The sequence below is a fragment of the Pantherophis guttatus genome, chromosome 8 (assembly GCF_059756535.1).
Source record: "Pantherophis guttatus breed Tessera chromosome 8, ASM5975653v1, whole genome shotgun sequence".
In the NCBI taxonomy this organism is placed as follows: Eukaryota; Metazoa; Chordata; class Lepidosauria; order Squamata; family Colubridae; genus Pantherophis; species Pantherophis guttatus.
In genome coordinates, this window is record NC_142070.1 from 31,807,929 (window position 1) to 31,826,026 (window position 18,098).

The window sequence follows — 18,098 nt, forward strand, 5'->3', positions numbered from 1 at the left end:
CCTTTACCAGAATTACCAATTCGTGCGTGCTTGGACTCTCTGTGCATGCACAAACCCTTCTGCGCATGTGCAAAGGGTAAACAACAGGTTACTTCCTGGTTAAAACCAGGAAGTAATGATAGGTGGGCAGAGCCTCACGCTGCCATCACTACCAGTTCTCCGAACTGGTCCAAACCGGGAGCATTTCACCCCTGGATATATACTACTCCATACCACGAAAGGTTTACAAAAATGCCTCATACACTAACACCCCCCTCCCAATTCTCATGAAGATAACAGCAGAAGAAAATCACATTTAAATGTCCAAGATTCTATTACTATACCTGTTCTGATAAAAGTAGATTTAGACTCACATGGTATTTGTTTCTTAGTCTGGCCTATTTTACAGCATTAAACTCAATCAGCAATAAATAACTAATTCAATCAAGTAATTAAGTAAAAAGCAGAGTTTAGTACAGAAGCCACAAGTCCCCAGAGGGGCACTCTTATACCTCAGAATTACCTACTACCCGCAAAACACAAAACAAAGAAAAAGATGGTTTGTAGAGTAAATGGCATACCTTTCAGTTTTAGGGGCAACAACAAAGAAAGAAAAGATGGAACTTGATGGGACAGGAGACAAAATGAAAAGCAAGAGAGAAAATAGATTATCAACTCTCCCAAATGATTTTTTCTAGACTCGGGGTCAAAATTTTGTAATAAAATTGAACTATATTTAGGATGGTACAGTTATTGTCAGGTTAAACTTTATTTGGTCATATATTATTCGTCATAAAATCACTCTCTTAACAGTTATTCAAAAAGAATATCATTAGTAAGACTAATAATTCTCCTTTTGGAAATGGCCTTTGAATCCATAGATTCAATTTATGAATACAGGAACTATCAGGATAACAGAAATATCAGGGCCTCGTCCCTCATGACTGACTGTTTTAGAGCAGCAAGAGAGACAGCTGTTGATAAGCACTTCTGCCTTAGTGCTATGTACAGATTGATCCTATAATCATCACTGATAAAGGAGAATATTTGTAGCTTGGGGGTGAAATGAAAGGTCCTTGGTGCCCATCAGAGCTCTGATGTTGTTACCTAATTTGGGTAATGAAACATCTGCAAGAAAACAACCAACCTCAGAAAGCACCAGACTCCTCATAATCATCACTAGACAAGATTATTCCTGTAAGTCTTATCAAATGTCAGTTTGCCCCATTCCTAAATGTAAGTAGAGAAGAGAATAATTCTAACTCACAAGCAATATGATTCTAACCTTCCTACTAATATTTAAATTGAAAACATACATTTTCCAAGTGTAGAATGTATTCTGTATCATGTACAAAATGAATACCTACACAAAACCTTGTGCCAGCCTAAAAGAAGTCGTTATTACAGATTATATTCTGATTTATTTATGCAGATGGTAAAATTGGCTGTATTTTGGCAGACAATATCATTTCTTTTCAAGGCAGAATGCAGAAATTAAGAATTCTGAGAGGCCATAAGAGAATCAAGAAATAAATATGATAAAAGATTTTTCAGGACAAAGACATTAAGTGGCTATCTTCTGGTAATATTCATCCACCAGTTATTCAAAAATTTACTGTACGCAAAGTTTATTTAGTATATCCTTTTAGTCTAAACAGACTTATTTATAAGTCTTATTCTTATAATTAGAATTTATTGCTAGTGAACAGTGGAAACAAGGTTTGTTTAAAATATTTCTCAATTCACTACTTTTCTCTAGTTTTTGTCTATTTTTTTAAAAGAAGTGCAGCTAATATAATAAAGACATCTGTACAAATTTAAATGTATTTTGTATGAGGTTCAGAATATTCTTTTAACTAATAAGATATGAATTAAACGGAAATAAAAGTTATTTGAAATTTAGCTCAAGCTTTAATCCCAGAATATAATTGAAAGTTAATTTTTGAAGTAAAATGAACCTGGATATGGTTAGTGTGCATACATAGGAGACCATGCATGTTTTCATGTGTTCCAGATGAGAAAGAAAATCAGATAAAAGTATAGCAAATAATTTTTTTTAAATTATCATTATCATTTGGTTAAGACATAGCTGAGTAAACCACTTCTTTAAGGCTGCCAAAGAAACTGTCTGGGTGCAATCATTCAGAGCTTTGCTCAACTGATCTTTACCTTACGGATAATTTAGGATGGCGAAATAAAATGTAACTTCGCTTGTAATTGCTGTGTACTTTTCCAAGGGACTATTTCAGAGCCTATTATTTTATGAGTTTGCTGTAACTTTTGCTCATATACATGGTAGGTTGAAAGTAGAGAGTGTTTATCCTAATTCATGAAGTATTGTTATGTGATGCTTATTAATTTACAGATAAATCAGTTTAGGTCAATTTGAATAATGAGAAAAAATGTCATCGATTTTGTGGTATCACATCAATTTTACAAAATAAATCAATGAAGATTTATTTATGAGGAAGATTTCAAATATATATTTTGTGAAAAATTAATTAATGCAAAAATTAATGTTGATGTTTAATTATTTTTTCATAGAACTTAAAGGTATAATTTCAAAACTGTACCAGATTTTATTTGAAATAATTACAGTATGGCACATTTGCTAGAAGGCTAAAAGTGACTTTGATTCAGAGTACCAATTCAACTGGCTCTTGGTAAAAGTTACATTTATTGAAATGTTTTATTGCAAAAGTTTTACAATTACATTTTCACCCCTTTTTTTTTCCCCCTTTTTTTCCCTTTTTTATTGAAATGTTGAATTTGATGGCATAAAAGGATGCCAGATAAGCATTAAAACTGAAAAATATTGTATTGATAAACTTGTTTAACATGAGAGTGGATCCAGTGTCTGCATATTTTAGTTGAAAATGCTATAGCTCATAATGTGCAACATGGAAGCCAATTACATTCTTCATGTTTTGTAAATATGATACCCCAAGTTTTGGTTACAAATAATGGACTAGTTGAAATGTGTTTGAATATTAGTACCTCAGGTTGGTAGTTAGGCTGTTGGTTTGAGCTCTGAGCTTGGCAGTTTGGTTGCAGACATTTCATCACCATTCAAGGAGACATCGTCATTTGGTTGCAAACGACAAAACATTTGCAACCAAATTGCCAAGCTTGGAACTCAGACCAACAACCATAATGGACTAGTGTTGTGGAGCTGTAGGCATGAAGGATGAGCTTGGAGATATTTTATTTTGTTTGAGGTAGGTCTTTGCCACCTCGTTCTACTCTGCAGAGCTATATTTAAAATAGAATATAAACTGGCTTTTTCCTCTCCTCTTTATCATTAACCTATCTCTGAGGGGAATCATATGTTGTTCCAATGGGGTCATTTTTTAAATTTTCTTTGGTTAAAGCCAAAGGGTATTTCACTGGCTATGTCATAGAATTGTTTAAGACAGTGTGAAATCCAGAACCAACATGGAATATACCCTGTTATTTCCAATACTGCAGCAATACAATCTAGACAATGCCTTTTTAACTGTCAGTTTCTGGGATAAGATTTGAGACTGGAGGTTCTCTGACCTCCCTTCACATCTCAGCCTGCCTGTTATGTGATCCTAATTCTTAATTATTACTACAAGAATGTAAGTTCATTTGAGCATGAATGATTTAGCAGCTCATTTGAAATGACATTGAAAATAAAAGCCACCCATGTTTTAGCAGAGAATTAAATCATAGGATTTGTTCTTTGTTCTTTTTTAAACCTTTGTCTTAGCCAAAGCTCTTAGGAATATTTATTTGTTAGGATTCCTCATGAAAGAAAAATACAGTGAATTTGCACTCCTTTCCACTCTCATGCCAGTCTCAAAATATTTCTATCCTTGAATGGATTCTCAAGACAAAATCTCAAAGCAACAGGACATTCAGGAGCTTAGATTTAGCAGAATTCATTGACTCTTTGCCCCACGAATATCATGGAGACTCTTCTTTTATTACTGGCCTCTGGTCAGTCTTTGCTGAGCTATTTTTCTGACAGAAATGAATTTAGTTTTAAGGACAGCAAAATCAGTGAGAGCAGCCTTGTCTAACGCACGCAGATTGAAAGCTTTGTATTAGCAGCTAGAGTTCCCTGTCAGTGAGCAGTCTGACCAACAGGTTTGTGTTAGAGCAAGATGGGCAGGGTAAAATGCTAAAGTCTATTTGAATTTTATGGTAAGATAAAACACTGAAAGAGGATTCAGCCTCTCAGCTTGTTTTGAAGAAGCAATAAAATCACTAAACAGCCGCCGTTGTGGTCACTCCCTATACATAATTGAAATAGCTGCCCACTAAAGTCAAATAGGAGGTGGGAGGGGGCGGTGTAAGTAGCTCTGACTGTTGCTATAACAACAGGCATCTTGGTCTAATTTCTTCTGAAAAATGACTTGCTGCTAGTGGGATGAAGTGCAGCAGCTTTTTTTCTAGCAGATGAAAATGCTGTAGACAGGCATACATGGTCCCTTGTTTAGGTAGCAGATACAGTACTCTGTGGTCTGGCCATTGCACTCCTTTCAGGAATTTTAAGATGAGTTATTCCTGGATATGTAGGGTATAGGTGGGCAATCCAAGGTTGAGAACCACTGCCTTAGGGACTTCCAAAAATTATACCTTAATTGCAATGGTGGAAGGGGCAAAGAATTAAATGCCTAACTGAGGAATGTCCTTGACTTGCAATCATTCATTTAACAACTATTCGAGGTTACAACAGCATTGAAAAAAGTGATTTATGACCGTCGCAGCATCCCTGCGGTCACATGATCAAAATTCAGACACTTGGCAACTAGCATATAGTTATAATGGTTGCAGTATTCCAGGTCATGTGATTGCTATTTGCAGTTTTTCCAGACAGCTTACGACAAGCAAAGTCAATGGGGGAAGCTGGATTAGTTTTAACAACCACAAGTTTTACTTAACAACTGCAGGGATTTGTTTAGCAATCATGGCAAAAAATATTGTAAATTGTTGACTTACTTAGCAACCATTTTGCTTAATATTGGAAATCTTGGTCCCAATTGTGTTGCAAGTCGGGGACTCACCATATCATATTGAATCATACTTAAGTTTAAATATACATGAAATTAAATTTAGATGTTTGTGATGTTACATTTTGGAATAAAATTCTTGATAAACTAGTGATCCTCTATAATCTGACTTTCTGGGCCAGGAAAAGGTTGTTTTATCATATTTCCAAGTGTCTATATGCCATTTCTTTGGGGATATTGTATAAGTTTAAGAAAGTAGGTGTATTGTATTATTCTAAAGTGTTACCTATCTTTGGGGAGCAATAAATGTCCTCTAAATGTAACTTAAGAAGTCACTGAATCATGCTAATGGCTGTGCATTCATTTTAGACACTACAATTCCAATGAATTTCAGCATATTCTCATTCAAGTTAATTTCTATATATTTTTTGGAATGTAGTAGTTCTGGCAATATTGCTCATGATGACAATAGAATAGAATAGAATAGAATAGAATAGAATAGAATAGAATAGAATAGAATAGAATAGAATAGAATGCAATGCAATGCAATGCAATGCAATGCAATGCAATGCAATGCAATGCAATGCAATGCAATGCAATATCTTTGTTCTTTACATCATCAGATGAATTTTGTGTCTTTGGAACTGACATAAACTAACTTAATCATATCCACAAATGAAATATTAGCACAATACAAGAAGAATTTTTAAAAGCCTGAACTCTTTTTCCTGTCTCTGAAGTAGCATTTACCAGATGTCCAGCAAAAGGAAGATATATCCCTGATTTTGTCTTCCATCCAGCAGACATAGCCCTAAAATCAAATATTGTGCGGTTTTTTTAGTATCTTAACAAGTTATCTCTTCCTGAGCAGTTTTCTCCAGGGCCCATCGCTTCCCTATTAAGTGCTAACCACAAATTAACAAGCTCAGCTCTATGACCTTAATTAGTTGATTAGTACCCTGGGCAGCTTACCTGTTGCCTGAAATTGGAAAGACCTTAATCAGTTACATTCTGAAGGCCTCCTAACACCTCTAGTGCATTCCTATGATGGAAAAAACAGTCTTCCTAAATGCTGAAAAAGTAAATTTATATACATGTAGGCCTAAACACTTTTTGTTTGTTTGTTTGCAATTTTTCAGTATAATTTTTGTTATAGTGCATTAATATGCAAGAGGCTTTTTTATCAAACTATATATCTTAAGAATTGGAATATATATATGTATGTATGTATATGTATGTATATATGTATGTATGTGTATATGGAATATATATATATAAGTGTTTTACCGAGACACCTGGTCTACTCCAACATGTGGGAGAGAGCATTCTGCCAGGTTCGAATCCAAGTAAGGGTAAGGCTGGCTGATGAGGGGTAAGAAGCTTGAAATAGATCTATACCAGTCTCCCTTTATTTCGGGTCTTCTCCCACGTAAAATTGGAAGTGTCTTGGCGACGTTTCGACGAAGTCTCATTCGTCATCTTCAGGCTGGTGTTCTCGGCTTCGTGTTTCCAGGAGCAAACGTCGCCAAGACACTTCCAATTTTACGTGGGAGAAGACCCGAATAACCAAAGACCTACATATATATATATATATATATATATATATATATATATATATATATATATATATATATATCTGTAAAATTCTTAATGTTGTTTTCTATGATCACTGAAGTTTATTTCTTATAATGTGTCTTTTGATAGTGTCTTTTTATCTACACTAGCAAAAAAGTGCATTAATTAAATCTAGGTTTATGGTCTATTACATTACTTATAACAGATTTTTCCATTTTTGTAGATTCACTTCAGACAAGTATACAACAAACATGTTGATTTTACCTGGTGTTATGTAGTTTATAAAAGGACCTGGTGTCATGCAATATGTTTTCTGCTATGTCATGTTGGATGAGGATTATGGAAGTTGTTAATTTACTAATTAACCTGAAGAGTCCCAGATTGAAGAAAGCTGAAAAAAAATAATATGTAGGGAATTAAAACTAAGAATTCTGGGAATCTTTGAAATTAACTGCTGCAGTTTTCTTGTCTTGTTTCTTCATTTAAAGCAGTTGTAGTCATTTACAGACCTTGTGCTTCCTGCAGGTCTCAGCAACCTAGGAGTCCTCCACTAAAATTAACAGCAAAATTCTGTTTTTTAAAGCTGCTGGTTTGCACTGAGTGACTCATACCCTGGTCATCTCTTATTTGGATAATGCACACTACATAGGGCTATCTTGAAGAGTATTCAGAAACTACAGTTGGTCCAGAGTACAACAGTGTGAATAGTTCTGGAAGCACCTGGGGTGGCACATGTAGCACCACTGTCACTGGCTGCTGATCTGTTTCCAGGTCCAATTCAAGGTGTTAGCCATCATCTTTAAAGCTCTTTATGGCATGGGTCTGGGATATCTGAGGAACTGTCTTTCCCCAATGGGATTTGCCAGCCACACCATTTCTGGCAGAAAAGGCCTATGGCGGTCCCCATCAACAAAGGAGTTTTGGCTGGAGAAAAGCCATGCCCCCCCCGCCCCTGCCCCAGTGGTGAAATCCAAATTTTTTTACTACCGATTCTGTGGCCGTGGTGTGGCTTGGTGGGCATGGCAGGGGAAGGATACTGCAAAATCTCCATTCTCACCCCACTCAAGGGAAGGATATTGCAAAATCTCCATTCCCACCCCACTCTGGGGCCAGCCAGATGTGATATTTGCCAGTTCTCCAAACTGCTCTAAATTTTCGCTACCAGCTCCCCAGAACCTGTCAGAACCTGCTGGATTTCACCCCTGTCCCCCCACCCTTGAAACATCTTACTGCCAGAGATGAGATCTGCCCCCATCCTTTTGGTCTTTAGGAAAAGCCTTAAAATCTGGCTCTGCTGGTTGGCATGGGGCTCTGATGGCTATAGGCTAGAGGTGGTTGGTGCAGTGACAGAGAATGCACCATTGCCACTCTGCTCTAAATTTGAGGTCTTTTATTTTGTATTTAATCTTTTGTAATTCTAATCTGTTTTTATATGTATAATGGTTGATATATAATATTGTAAACTGCCCAAAGTCACCTCAAACGGCCAGATGGACGGTGTATAAATTCAAGTAATAATAAATAATAATAACTTTTTCATCAAGCCTGTAGCACTAACATTTTCTTGAGGTATGCCATCCAGTACTAATGAGGCCCCATTTCAAATGGGAACAAAAAAGGGCTCTGAGATTCGTCACTGTTATTCAATTATATATTTTTAAATAAAAAATTAATTGTGTGATCTCCTGGGCATTACCTGGACATTTACCACATTGCTCAGAGGCACTACAGTATTGATTGATAATTTACTGAATGTTCAGATGATAGTATGGTGAGATTACATAAAATAAAGGGATGGGAACTGCATCTTTCAGTGAACCTCTTACATAAAACCTGCACTCTTGAACTGAAGGTCCCATGAAGTACTTTTCTGTCTATCATGCATTTGAAAGGAGAAGAAACAATCAACATAAACCCTATCTGAAGGGTAGGTTGCATTGGGGAGAAATGGCAATATGGCCTACCTTATCCTAGCTGCTTTTTCTCATCCAGATTAATTTGGCTGAGATGGTCTGCGCATTTTTATTAGTAAACGATTGGCTGTGCCGTTTATTCAATATAGTAAGTACTTGCCTTGATTTTTCAATGCATTATCTTGGGAAATGTTCCATTATGGTCTATATATTATAACTGATGTAAAGTATGTACAGTATATAATGAAAAGAAAAGTCTGTTGGCAGAAATCACTAGATTTTCTTGCAAGCTGAAGTAGGAAAAATGCTTCTTAAGTAACAACTGTTGTGCTGAGGACTATTTGTTTAATTTTGTTTATTGGTTTCACCTAGCAACATGTGGCAAAACAGATAATTGTGATGTTATAATAGTGTATTTTTAAAAGCCTTGGTATAAAAACTCCTGAAATTAAAGTGCAATGGGAAATTTTCAACAGTGCCTCTTTACATAGCATGTGGGAGAGCTACGTAACGCTGCTTTCTGGAAGTTTCCTACTTACATAGCAAATGGATATATTATGGAGATGGCTAGGATAAACCTTTCAGTCATGTATGCTGGTACTAGATATGGTAATTTTTTAGTGTTTGAAATATGACCACTCATTGAAATAGTGGCTCCATTCCAGTCTACCACTGCATTCTGGTTAATATGTTAGAATATCTTACAGCTAAGCTGTAATGTTGATACACATCCAATGATACACAACCATCTGTGAGAAGAAATTGTGTCTCTAAAGTTTTGTATTATTCCAATAAGTAATGTCCAGAAATCCAACCCAGAATGTTTTGAAACAACATAGTCTTTATGAATCATAATAAATTAGTAAAACTTCCTGTATAGAGTTATGTTGATTTATAAACGGTAGAAATGTACAAATGTTGAATTAATATCTTTTTCTTTTCTGTTCAAGCTTCAAGAGACGGTGAAGAGAAAATTAGAAGGAGCACGATCACCCCTCAACGGAGAACAGCAGAATGGTGTCTGTGACAGAAGCTTCTCTCCAACTAATAAGCGGATACGGAAAGATGTACCTGGGATTGAGAGAGTCAATAGTTTGCCAAACAGTTTGCCTTTGTCTTCTATTTCTCCTCTTCACCAGCTTGACCTAAAGCCATCTTTGCCCCTACAAAACAGTGGAACTCATGAGGGTACCCTGGAAGACCTAGGTAAAAATGGTGGACTTTCTGACCTAAAACTCCCAATCAATGGATGTACCGAGCTTGAAGACAGTTTTAACATTCTGCACAACAATAGTAGCAGCAACAAAGAACTGAAACAAGAGCCCTTGGATGATCCCAACTGCACTGACAATTCTGACACATCCCTTTCCAATCAGAATAAACTCTTTTCAGACATTAACCTGAATGATCAGGAGTGGCAGGAATTAATAGATGAGCTAGCTAACACTGTTCCAGAAGATGATATACAAGATTTGTTCAATGAAGATTTTGAAGAGAAAAAGGAACCTGAATTTCCGAGACCAGCCACTGAGATTCAGGAGATTGCCAGTGTTAAAAGTGATCCATGTCACTCTCCATTTGCTCACTTACCAACAGGCTCTCCCCAGGTAAGACCGTCATCATCAGGGCCTCCATTTTCAAATATCCCTACGGGTTCCAGTCTCTCTTCAGGCTCTAATGGTCCTCCGGCTCCAAGCCTGGATAGTTCACTAGCAAACTGTGTGGTTCAGTCCCCTCAGACTCCCAACCAAGCACATCCTTCAAACCAAACTCAGTCACGACCAGGCAATAGTTTCCACATGAATCCAACGACAGTGACAACAGCAGGCCCAGGGCCTAGCCAAGTAACTGTGACTAGCACTGACTTGTCTCCAGCTGAGCAGTTGAAGCAGATGGCAGCCCAGCAGCAACAGCGGGCTAAGCTGATGCAGCAGAAACAGCAACCGCCGCCACATCCAAACCAAGTATCTAGCTGGTCGCCAGTGGGGCCTCCATCTAGTCCCTATGGAGGACCTTTCAGTACAGATAAACCAAATAGCCCGATGATGTACCCCCAAGCCTTTAACAACCAAAATCCTGCAGTGCCTCCCACGGCAAACAACTCACAAAAGACTGCAATAAATAACTACCTCCCTCAAAACCATATCAATATGATTAGTCAGCAGCCAAATAATCTGGGTACAAACTCTTTGAGCAAACAAGGCAATATGCTTTCTTATGGCAACACTAAACCTCTGTCTCATTTCAATGCCGATCTTAGTCAAAGGATGACTCCACCAATGTCCAATTCCAACAAGAGTCCTATGATGCCCTATATGCAGCAACAACAGCAACAGATTCCTCAACAGCCACCAATTCAGACTCAAATGACACCTTTGAGTGAGGAGCAGAAGCGCATGCTTATTTTGAAGCAGAAAGGAATGATGAACCAGCCAGTAGCTTATGGAACTCTTCCATCTCTAGGTCAGGTAAGTGTGGACAGAGAATGTTCTCTGTGAATGGCTCATATGAATTAACAGAATAACTCAATAGAAACTACAACTTTCTCTTTGTATTTGCCATATCTTTTTTAAACAGAGCATTTGTTTCTGTAACATAACTTTTCTTCATATAACATTTGTTTCTTCATATAACTTGCTAGTAGCTTCAAACTCAACTTTCTTCTAAGTTAGTGTTACTTCTGTCAGTACATAACTATGGAACCTATATTGGCAATAGTTTTGAATGTTCATCTCCAGATATTTAGTTCATTCTCAAAAATTACTAAAAGATTTCTAATATAGTTTTACTCTGACCCATTAACTACCATATAAAATTAAAGACGTACCTACCTTTTTTGGGGAGGAAAACAAGAAAAAATCTTCCTCTGCCTCCCAGCAATTTGCCTCCTTGCAGAAAAAAGCGGAGGCCGAAAGTGGGGTGCGTTGAGGAGGCAAAAGGCAATGGCAATCCCTGCAGCCTGAAACAGCTGATGGTTGGGAGGCCGATCCAACCGACAATCAGCTGCTTGTGCTAATCAGACTGTGCTGAAGCTGAAACTGAAACGGGCTGTTTGCTGTTTGCTGCAAGACGGCAAATTGCTGGGAGGCAAAGACCAAAGGGTGGGGGCTGGCGGGTGGGCGGGGCTACATTCAGTGTATTAGACGCACCCAAATTTTCACCCTCTTTTGGGGGGGGGAAGTGCATCTTAACTCTGAAAAATATGGTAATATGAGGTTAAATTTATATAATAAATGAAATAATTACCTGGTTCATGACAAAGAATTAGCTATGGAAGCTAATATATGTATATATGAATTTCAGTTTTTGGTTGCAAATGGTGGCCATGAATTATCCTGCTATAATAACAGTGCAAGAAAAATTGATAAATGTAATGTGTTTTTGATGTGATAGTTGCTGTATTTATTGTTCAGAATAGATGTATTCTTATAGTTTGGTAAAGCAATATATAGCCAGTGCCATATTGAATGTGAAATCAATGGGCTTGAACAGATGTCTACCAATCAACTCCAAATCAGCCAGAATATTTTAATTTAAAAAGAAACAAAGAGGCTTCAATATGTTCCTCAATGCAGGAAGACAAGAGATGAATTTGATTGATTATAAATTAGAGCTGCTATTAAGAATTACCTCATAGCATTAAGAATGAAGAAATGTCAGTTTTTCTCTGCTCTTCCTGCATCTGCAAAGCACCATCAGTGGCCCTGTTTAGGGTCACTTATTGTCTTTTGAGCAAAGAGGATTCTGAGGTTCATCTTCAAGGTTGAGCTGAAGAATTCACAATGCACCTACTGGATAAAATAACTCAAATCCATTCTCAATTAGAAATCAAACATGGAGCAAGTCCATTGGAGATACCTTGGGAATTTCTTACCCAGTTATCTGGGAAAAGTTTGATCTTGTTGGACCTGAGAAAAGTGGTTGGGTTCTTGGGATTATAAGTGTAGTCACCTTGGATTTGGATCCATACCGCTCCTGGCAGGTAGAGGTCGCTCAGGAGATGACATGCAGGTGGATCTAGTGATGGTTAATGCAGCCTTAGTGAGAGGATGTTAAGCTTCATTTAAAGAGCCACTGGTATATCCTCTTCTCAAGAAGTCATCACTGGACCCTACCATTCTTCATTTTTGTTCAGTCTCCCATGTTTCCCTCTTAGGGAAGGTGATTGAGAAGGCAGTGCTTCTGCAGCTCCAGAGGATCCTGGTAAAACAGATTATTTGGACCCCTGCCAGTCAGGTTTCAGTCGCAGATACGGGATGGAAACAGCATCGGTCACGCTTTTGAGTGATTTCTGGCAGGAGCATTATGGGAACAGTGCATCCATCTTGGCTCTTCTTGACCACTTGGTGACTTTTGATATCACCAAACATATTGTTTTGGGCGGGCTTCACCAGTTTGAAATGGGGCACAGTTTTCTGCTGGTTCACCTCCTTCTTTTGGGACAGTCCCAGTTGGTGTTGTCAGAGAGCAAGAATTCTAACCCTGTTCTATGCGATGCTGCAGGGCTCGGTGCTTAATATCTACATGAAGCCATCAGATAAGATCATACATTGCCACAAAATAAGGCATGACCAGTATAACCAGTATAAGGATGAAGATATATACCTTGGTTTAACCAGCATACTAGTCATGCTGGTTAAACCAAGGTATATATCTTCATCCTGGCTAAAGTAAGCGATGCTGCGGATGCCCTTTTGCAGTACTTGGAGGCTGTGAGGGTCTGGGTTGGGGAACAATAGGCTTAAACTGAACCCTGGTAAGATGGACTGGCTGTGGGAGAGGGCTCTTTTATAAACTGGAAGTTTATGATCTTTGTTTTTAGATGGGGTTACACAGCGTCAGATAGACCTGATGTGTAATCTGGGGGTCCTCTTGAACTCACAACTCTTGCTCAAAGAGCAAATGGCAGTCATGGTTAGGAGGGCCTTTGCTCAACTTCATCTTGTGCACCAGTTACGCCTTTCCCTGATTTGAGAAACTCTCCTTTTAGTCACTCATATCCTACTCATCCCCTGAATGGACTTTTGCAATGTGTACTAAATGGGGCTGCTCTTGAAGACTATCCAGAAGTTGCAATTGGTGCAGAATGTAGCAGTGTGAGCAATCTTGGGCATTCCTAGGATTGCACAAATAACACCTCTGCTACGCGAGTGGCATTGGGTGCCAGTTTGCTTCCAGTTCTAATTCAAGGCAACGGTTATCACCTTTAAAGTCCTTTGTGGAATGGGGCTAAGTTACCTGATGAACCATCTCATTCCAATTACATTGTCCCATCCTGCGCGCTCACATTTTCGGTGCTGGGGCAAACCAGTTATTAATTCATGTGCCGCCTACCTCTGATTCTACCTCACTAACTTTAACATGTATGGACTTCAACTCTCAAAATTCCCCAGTCAGGCAGACTACGGAATTCTGGGAGTTGAAGTCCACACGTTACCAAGGTTGAGAAACAAAGTGCATGTAGTATAAAGCAGTACAGAGTTGCAGAGTGTATGTAATATAAAATAGAATAAACTATTACCTCTTTTAGGCTCTCACTAATTCCCCAACAATTAGTTTCCCCTACTCATCTTCCAAACCAGCTTTCTCCAATCACCAGCCTTTTAGATTTATTGGGGTCTTAGAATTCTCAGGAAGTATAATTCTCAGCAAGTATAACAGATAATTTTGTTGTTTTGCAAAGTGATCTCGACTATGTGTCTGAATGGGTCATCTATATGGCAAGTTCAAATTTCGATTAATTTTTTTTTTTAATTTGATTTATTCATTCTTTTGTATATTTTATACAAAGTCAGCTTATTGCCCCCACAAACTGGGTCCTCATTTCACCTACCTTAGAAAGGATGGAAGGCTGAGTCAACCTTGAGCCTTGGAGAGATTCGAACCAGCAGAAATTGCAGGCAGCTGTGTTAATAACAGGGTGCATTAAACCACTGTACTATCAAGGCTCTTTTAATAAATGCTCTGTCTTTCATATTGGTAAACGTTATCAAAATGTCAAGTATATGCTAGGTGGCATTGATCTAGCAGATGACCCTCATTTTGTTAAGGACCTAGGTGTACTTATCTCTGACGATTTATGCTCCAAAGCTCACTGTAACAGCGTTGCTAAAAAGCATTAAGAGTTGTAAACTTAATTTTGCGAACCTTTTTTTCTGGAAACGTATTGCTAATTATAAAACTTATGCTAGACCAATTTTAGAGTATTGTTCAACTGTTTGGAATCCCTACCATATATCTGACATCAGTACAATTGAGCGGGTTCAGAAGTACTTCACGAAAAAAGTCTAGCACTCTTCTGTACACAATAGAATTCCTTATGCTACTAGGCTCAAAATTCTCGGTTTGGATCACTTAGAACTGTGTCACTTGCGGTCAGACCTAGGTATTGCATACAAAATTATACGTAGTAATGTTTTACCTGTAAATGACTTTTTCTGTTTTAATCGCAATAATAGGCATGCAAACAACCGCTTTAAACTCAATATAAATCGTTCTAAACTTGACTGTAAAAAATACGATTTCTGTAATAGAGTTGTCAAAGTCTGGAATGCCCTACCTGATTCAGTTGTCTCAGCTACAAATTTTCACAGTTTTAGTCACAAATTGACTTCCGTGGACCTTACTTGATACTTAAGAGGTCCGTAGGGGGGAATGCATAAGTGCACTAACGTGCCTATTGTTCCTATTTGTATTTTTATTCTCTTATCTTGTTCTCATTATTGTTTGAAAAATTCCAATAAATAAAATAAGTACAGTGAAATATATTATCAGGCCACCATTGCAAATCTTGTCATGTTCTTTCCTAACATATTTGGAGAACAAGAAATTTGGAAACACTGTTCTTGGAGGTTCCATCATCACTCTACAGCCAACAATAGACTATACAATAGCTTTATCATTGCACTGTCAAGTGTGGTTGTGTATGTGTGTGTGTGTGTCTGTATGCATATATATGTCAATACACACACACCATGGTATCAAGATGCAAAAAAATTGTCCCAGTTTCAGAAAAATACCGATTTCTGTACCTAATAAAACCCTATATCCTTTAACCTTCAAATGACCTAACCTAATAGAAATCTAATCTTTCTACTGTGTATAGAAAGATCTTTGCAGTCCCAGTAGGCCAATTTAGAGGCATGCCGATTAAAAAATGAATTAGGTGGGAAAGGTAAAACAGTAGCCATCCATATGGAATGTATTTCCCCTTCTTTCTCTTGCTGCTTTCCTGAAAAATGTTTGTTAATTGACCTCCTCAGCAGTCAGGAATAATTGTTCTTCACAATGATGGGAAAAGATCATCTGATAACATAGAATTACAGAGATTCTGCCCTTCCCTCTCGGACTTTTTTTTCGGCCTTGGAAAATAAAGAGAATTAAGGATGGCCAGAGTATTTTTCCTTGGTTTTATTTTTAATAATAATAATGAGTTTCATGTTTAATGACTAAAAGATAATAATAAATATGAGCTTTTTTGGAATTGTTTCTAGCATAGCACAATATCATTGCATAGTTAGCATCTTTATTAGGTGTTTTATGTTCCTCTCTGTGTTTCCATATATATTTTTTCTGTAGATGTTTAAGAGTTGCCCGATGAAAGGTTATTCCAGTAGAAAAACCTGGCCTGAACTGTTGCTTTCTAGGTGAGAAGCAATTACAATTCCTAAATTTCCATTTATTGACTCTGTTGACCAATAATTCTGGGAGATTACTAGTTCAAACATATATGAATAATCCTGAGTTAGGTGAAGCTGCTGTAAAATCAGTGTATTGGATTCTTTCCTTAGCACAGTGGTCCCCAACCTTTCCAGCTTGGTGGCCTCGCACGAGGGGTGTGTGTGTGTGTGTTTGTGTGTGACTTGCAGGTGCACATACCCGCAAACAGATCAGTGGTGGGTTTCAAATTTTTTTCCTACCGGTTCTGTGGGTGTGGCTTGGTGGGCATGGCTTGGCTTGGTGGGCATGGCTTGGCTTGGAGGGCGTGGCAGGGGAAGGATGCTGTAAAATCTCCATTCCCACCCCACTCCAGGAGAAGGTTACTGCAAAATCCCCATTTCCTCCCGATCAGCTGTGACTTGGGAGGCAGAGGGGCGAGGCCAGTCAGAATTTTTACTACTGGTTCTCCGAACTACTCAAAATTTTTGCTACCGGTTCTCCAGAACTGGTCAGAACCTGCTGAAACCCACCTCTGACACAGATCCATTTGAAAGCACTTGACCGGATGGCATTTGAGCTCACACATGAAGCTCTACTTGTGCTTGCACGCCACAAGTGTGAATGGCCCTTTACACGTGCACATTCGCCCCTCTCTCACAGCCTGGTTTCGAACAGGTCACGACCTGGTAGTGAGCTGTGGCCCAGCACTAACTTAACCTAGCTTCAATGGTATGACAGTTATGCAAATGTATAGAAGGAAGGATAGGTAGACCGCCTTCTACCATATAGTTCCCAGCGACCAGTAAGATCCCACAGAGTCGGTCTCCTCCGGGTCCCATCAGCTAAACAATGTCGGCTGGCGGGCCCACGGGGGAGGACCTTCTCTGTGGCTGCCCCGGCTCTCTGGAACCAATTACCTCCTGAAGTCCGGACCGCCCCCACCCTATTGGCCTTCCGGAAAGCGGTAAAGACCTGGCTCTTCCGGCAGGCCTGGGTCCGTTGATCTCATTATAGTGATCTTGCGAGACCCGGCCACAAATTGGAGTGTATGTGTTTTAACGTTTTAATGCTTTAATGTTTTAATGTCTGCTTTTAACTTTTGTATGGGATATTGTTACATTGTTTTATTCTCTGTTGTAAGCCGCCCAGAGTCCCTTGGGAGTTGGGCGGCATAAAAATGCGACAAAATAAATAAATAATAAATAAATAGGGAGCCTTATTTATTGAAGGAAGTATGTACAATACTTCACTTGTCAAATTTTATTAACTTTTATCTATTCCCACAAATATGATGGGCTTTGTTGATTCGGTAGCACTCCATGTGGTATTCTGAGAAAAACATTTCACCATCAATAACAGGAAAGTGTGAAAGTTCAGGCAAAATGATTATTCTTAAGTTTATATTTCTGCTTCTGTTTTTTTTCTTTCTAAAGCTGAAGTGTGAGCGTGAAAAGAAAGGAGCAGAAAGAATCTTGTATGGATTTGGTTTTAGGGACAAAGTCATGAGATTCTGGAAAGAACATTAACACAGAGAGAACAAAACAAACTGTTCTTTATGTGGAAGTAAACAAGGGAAATTCTGAAGATGGGACTTGTGTGTGCTTTCACACTTTCCTCTTATGGGTAATGAAATATTTTTCTCAGAGTACCACATAGGAACTCTTGTATAAGACTATTAATAGATATTCAGAGATTAATCAGACCTCATAAAATTGTATAAACACCTTTCCCTATTTATTTCTAATGCAACTGTTGCAATGTGGCACTTGAATCTCTGTGTAAATATGTTGGCTACATGAACATCCTGCAAGGAGATTAGTAGCTCATAACCTTCATGTTATATGGCAGAGTGTAGTTGATGCTCCAACTTGTTTTCCAGGCTTTGATGAGCTTCATTAATTATACTAAAAAAAGAAAGGTGTGTGTGGCTGGAGAGAAATCCATGCATACAGCTCAACATGAATAGGAGTAATTAGACAACTGGCAGAGTGTT

At 38.2% G+C, this 18,098-nt stretch overlaps 1 protein-coding gene across 1 annotated transcript in view; it reads left to right on the forward strand.

The window, feature by feature from the left end:
- Positions 1-18,098, forward strand: part of MAML3 (mastermind like transcriptional coactivator 3) — a 307,710-nt gene that overhangs the window by 158,530 nt on the left and 131,082 nt on the right. The window contains exon 2 of the mRNA XM_034401412.3: positions 9,397-10,914. Coding sequence (XP_034257303.2) covers positions 9,397-10,914 — 1,518 coding nt within the window. The remainder of the gene's footprint in view (positions 1-9,396; positions 10,915-18,098) is intronic.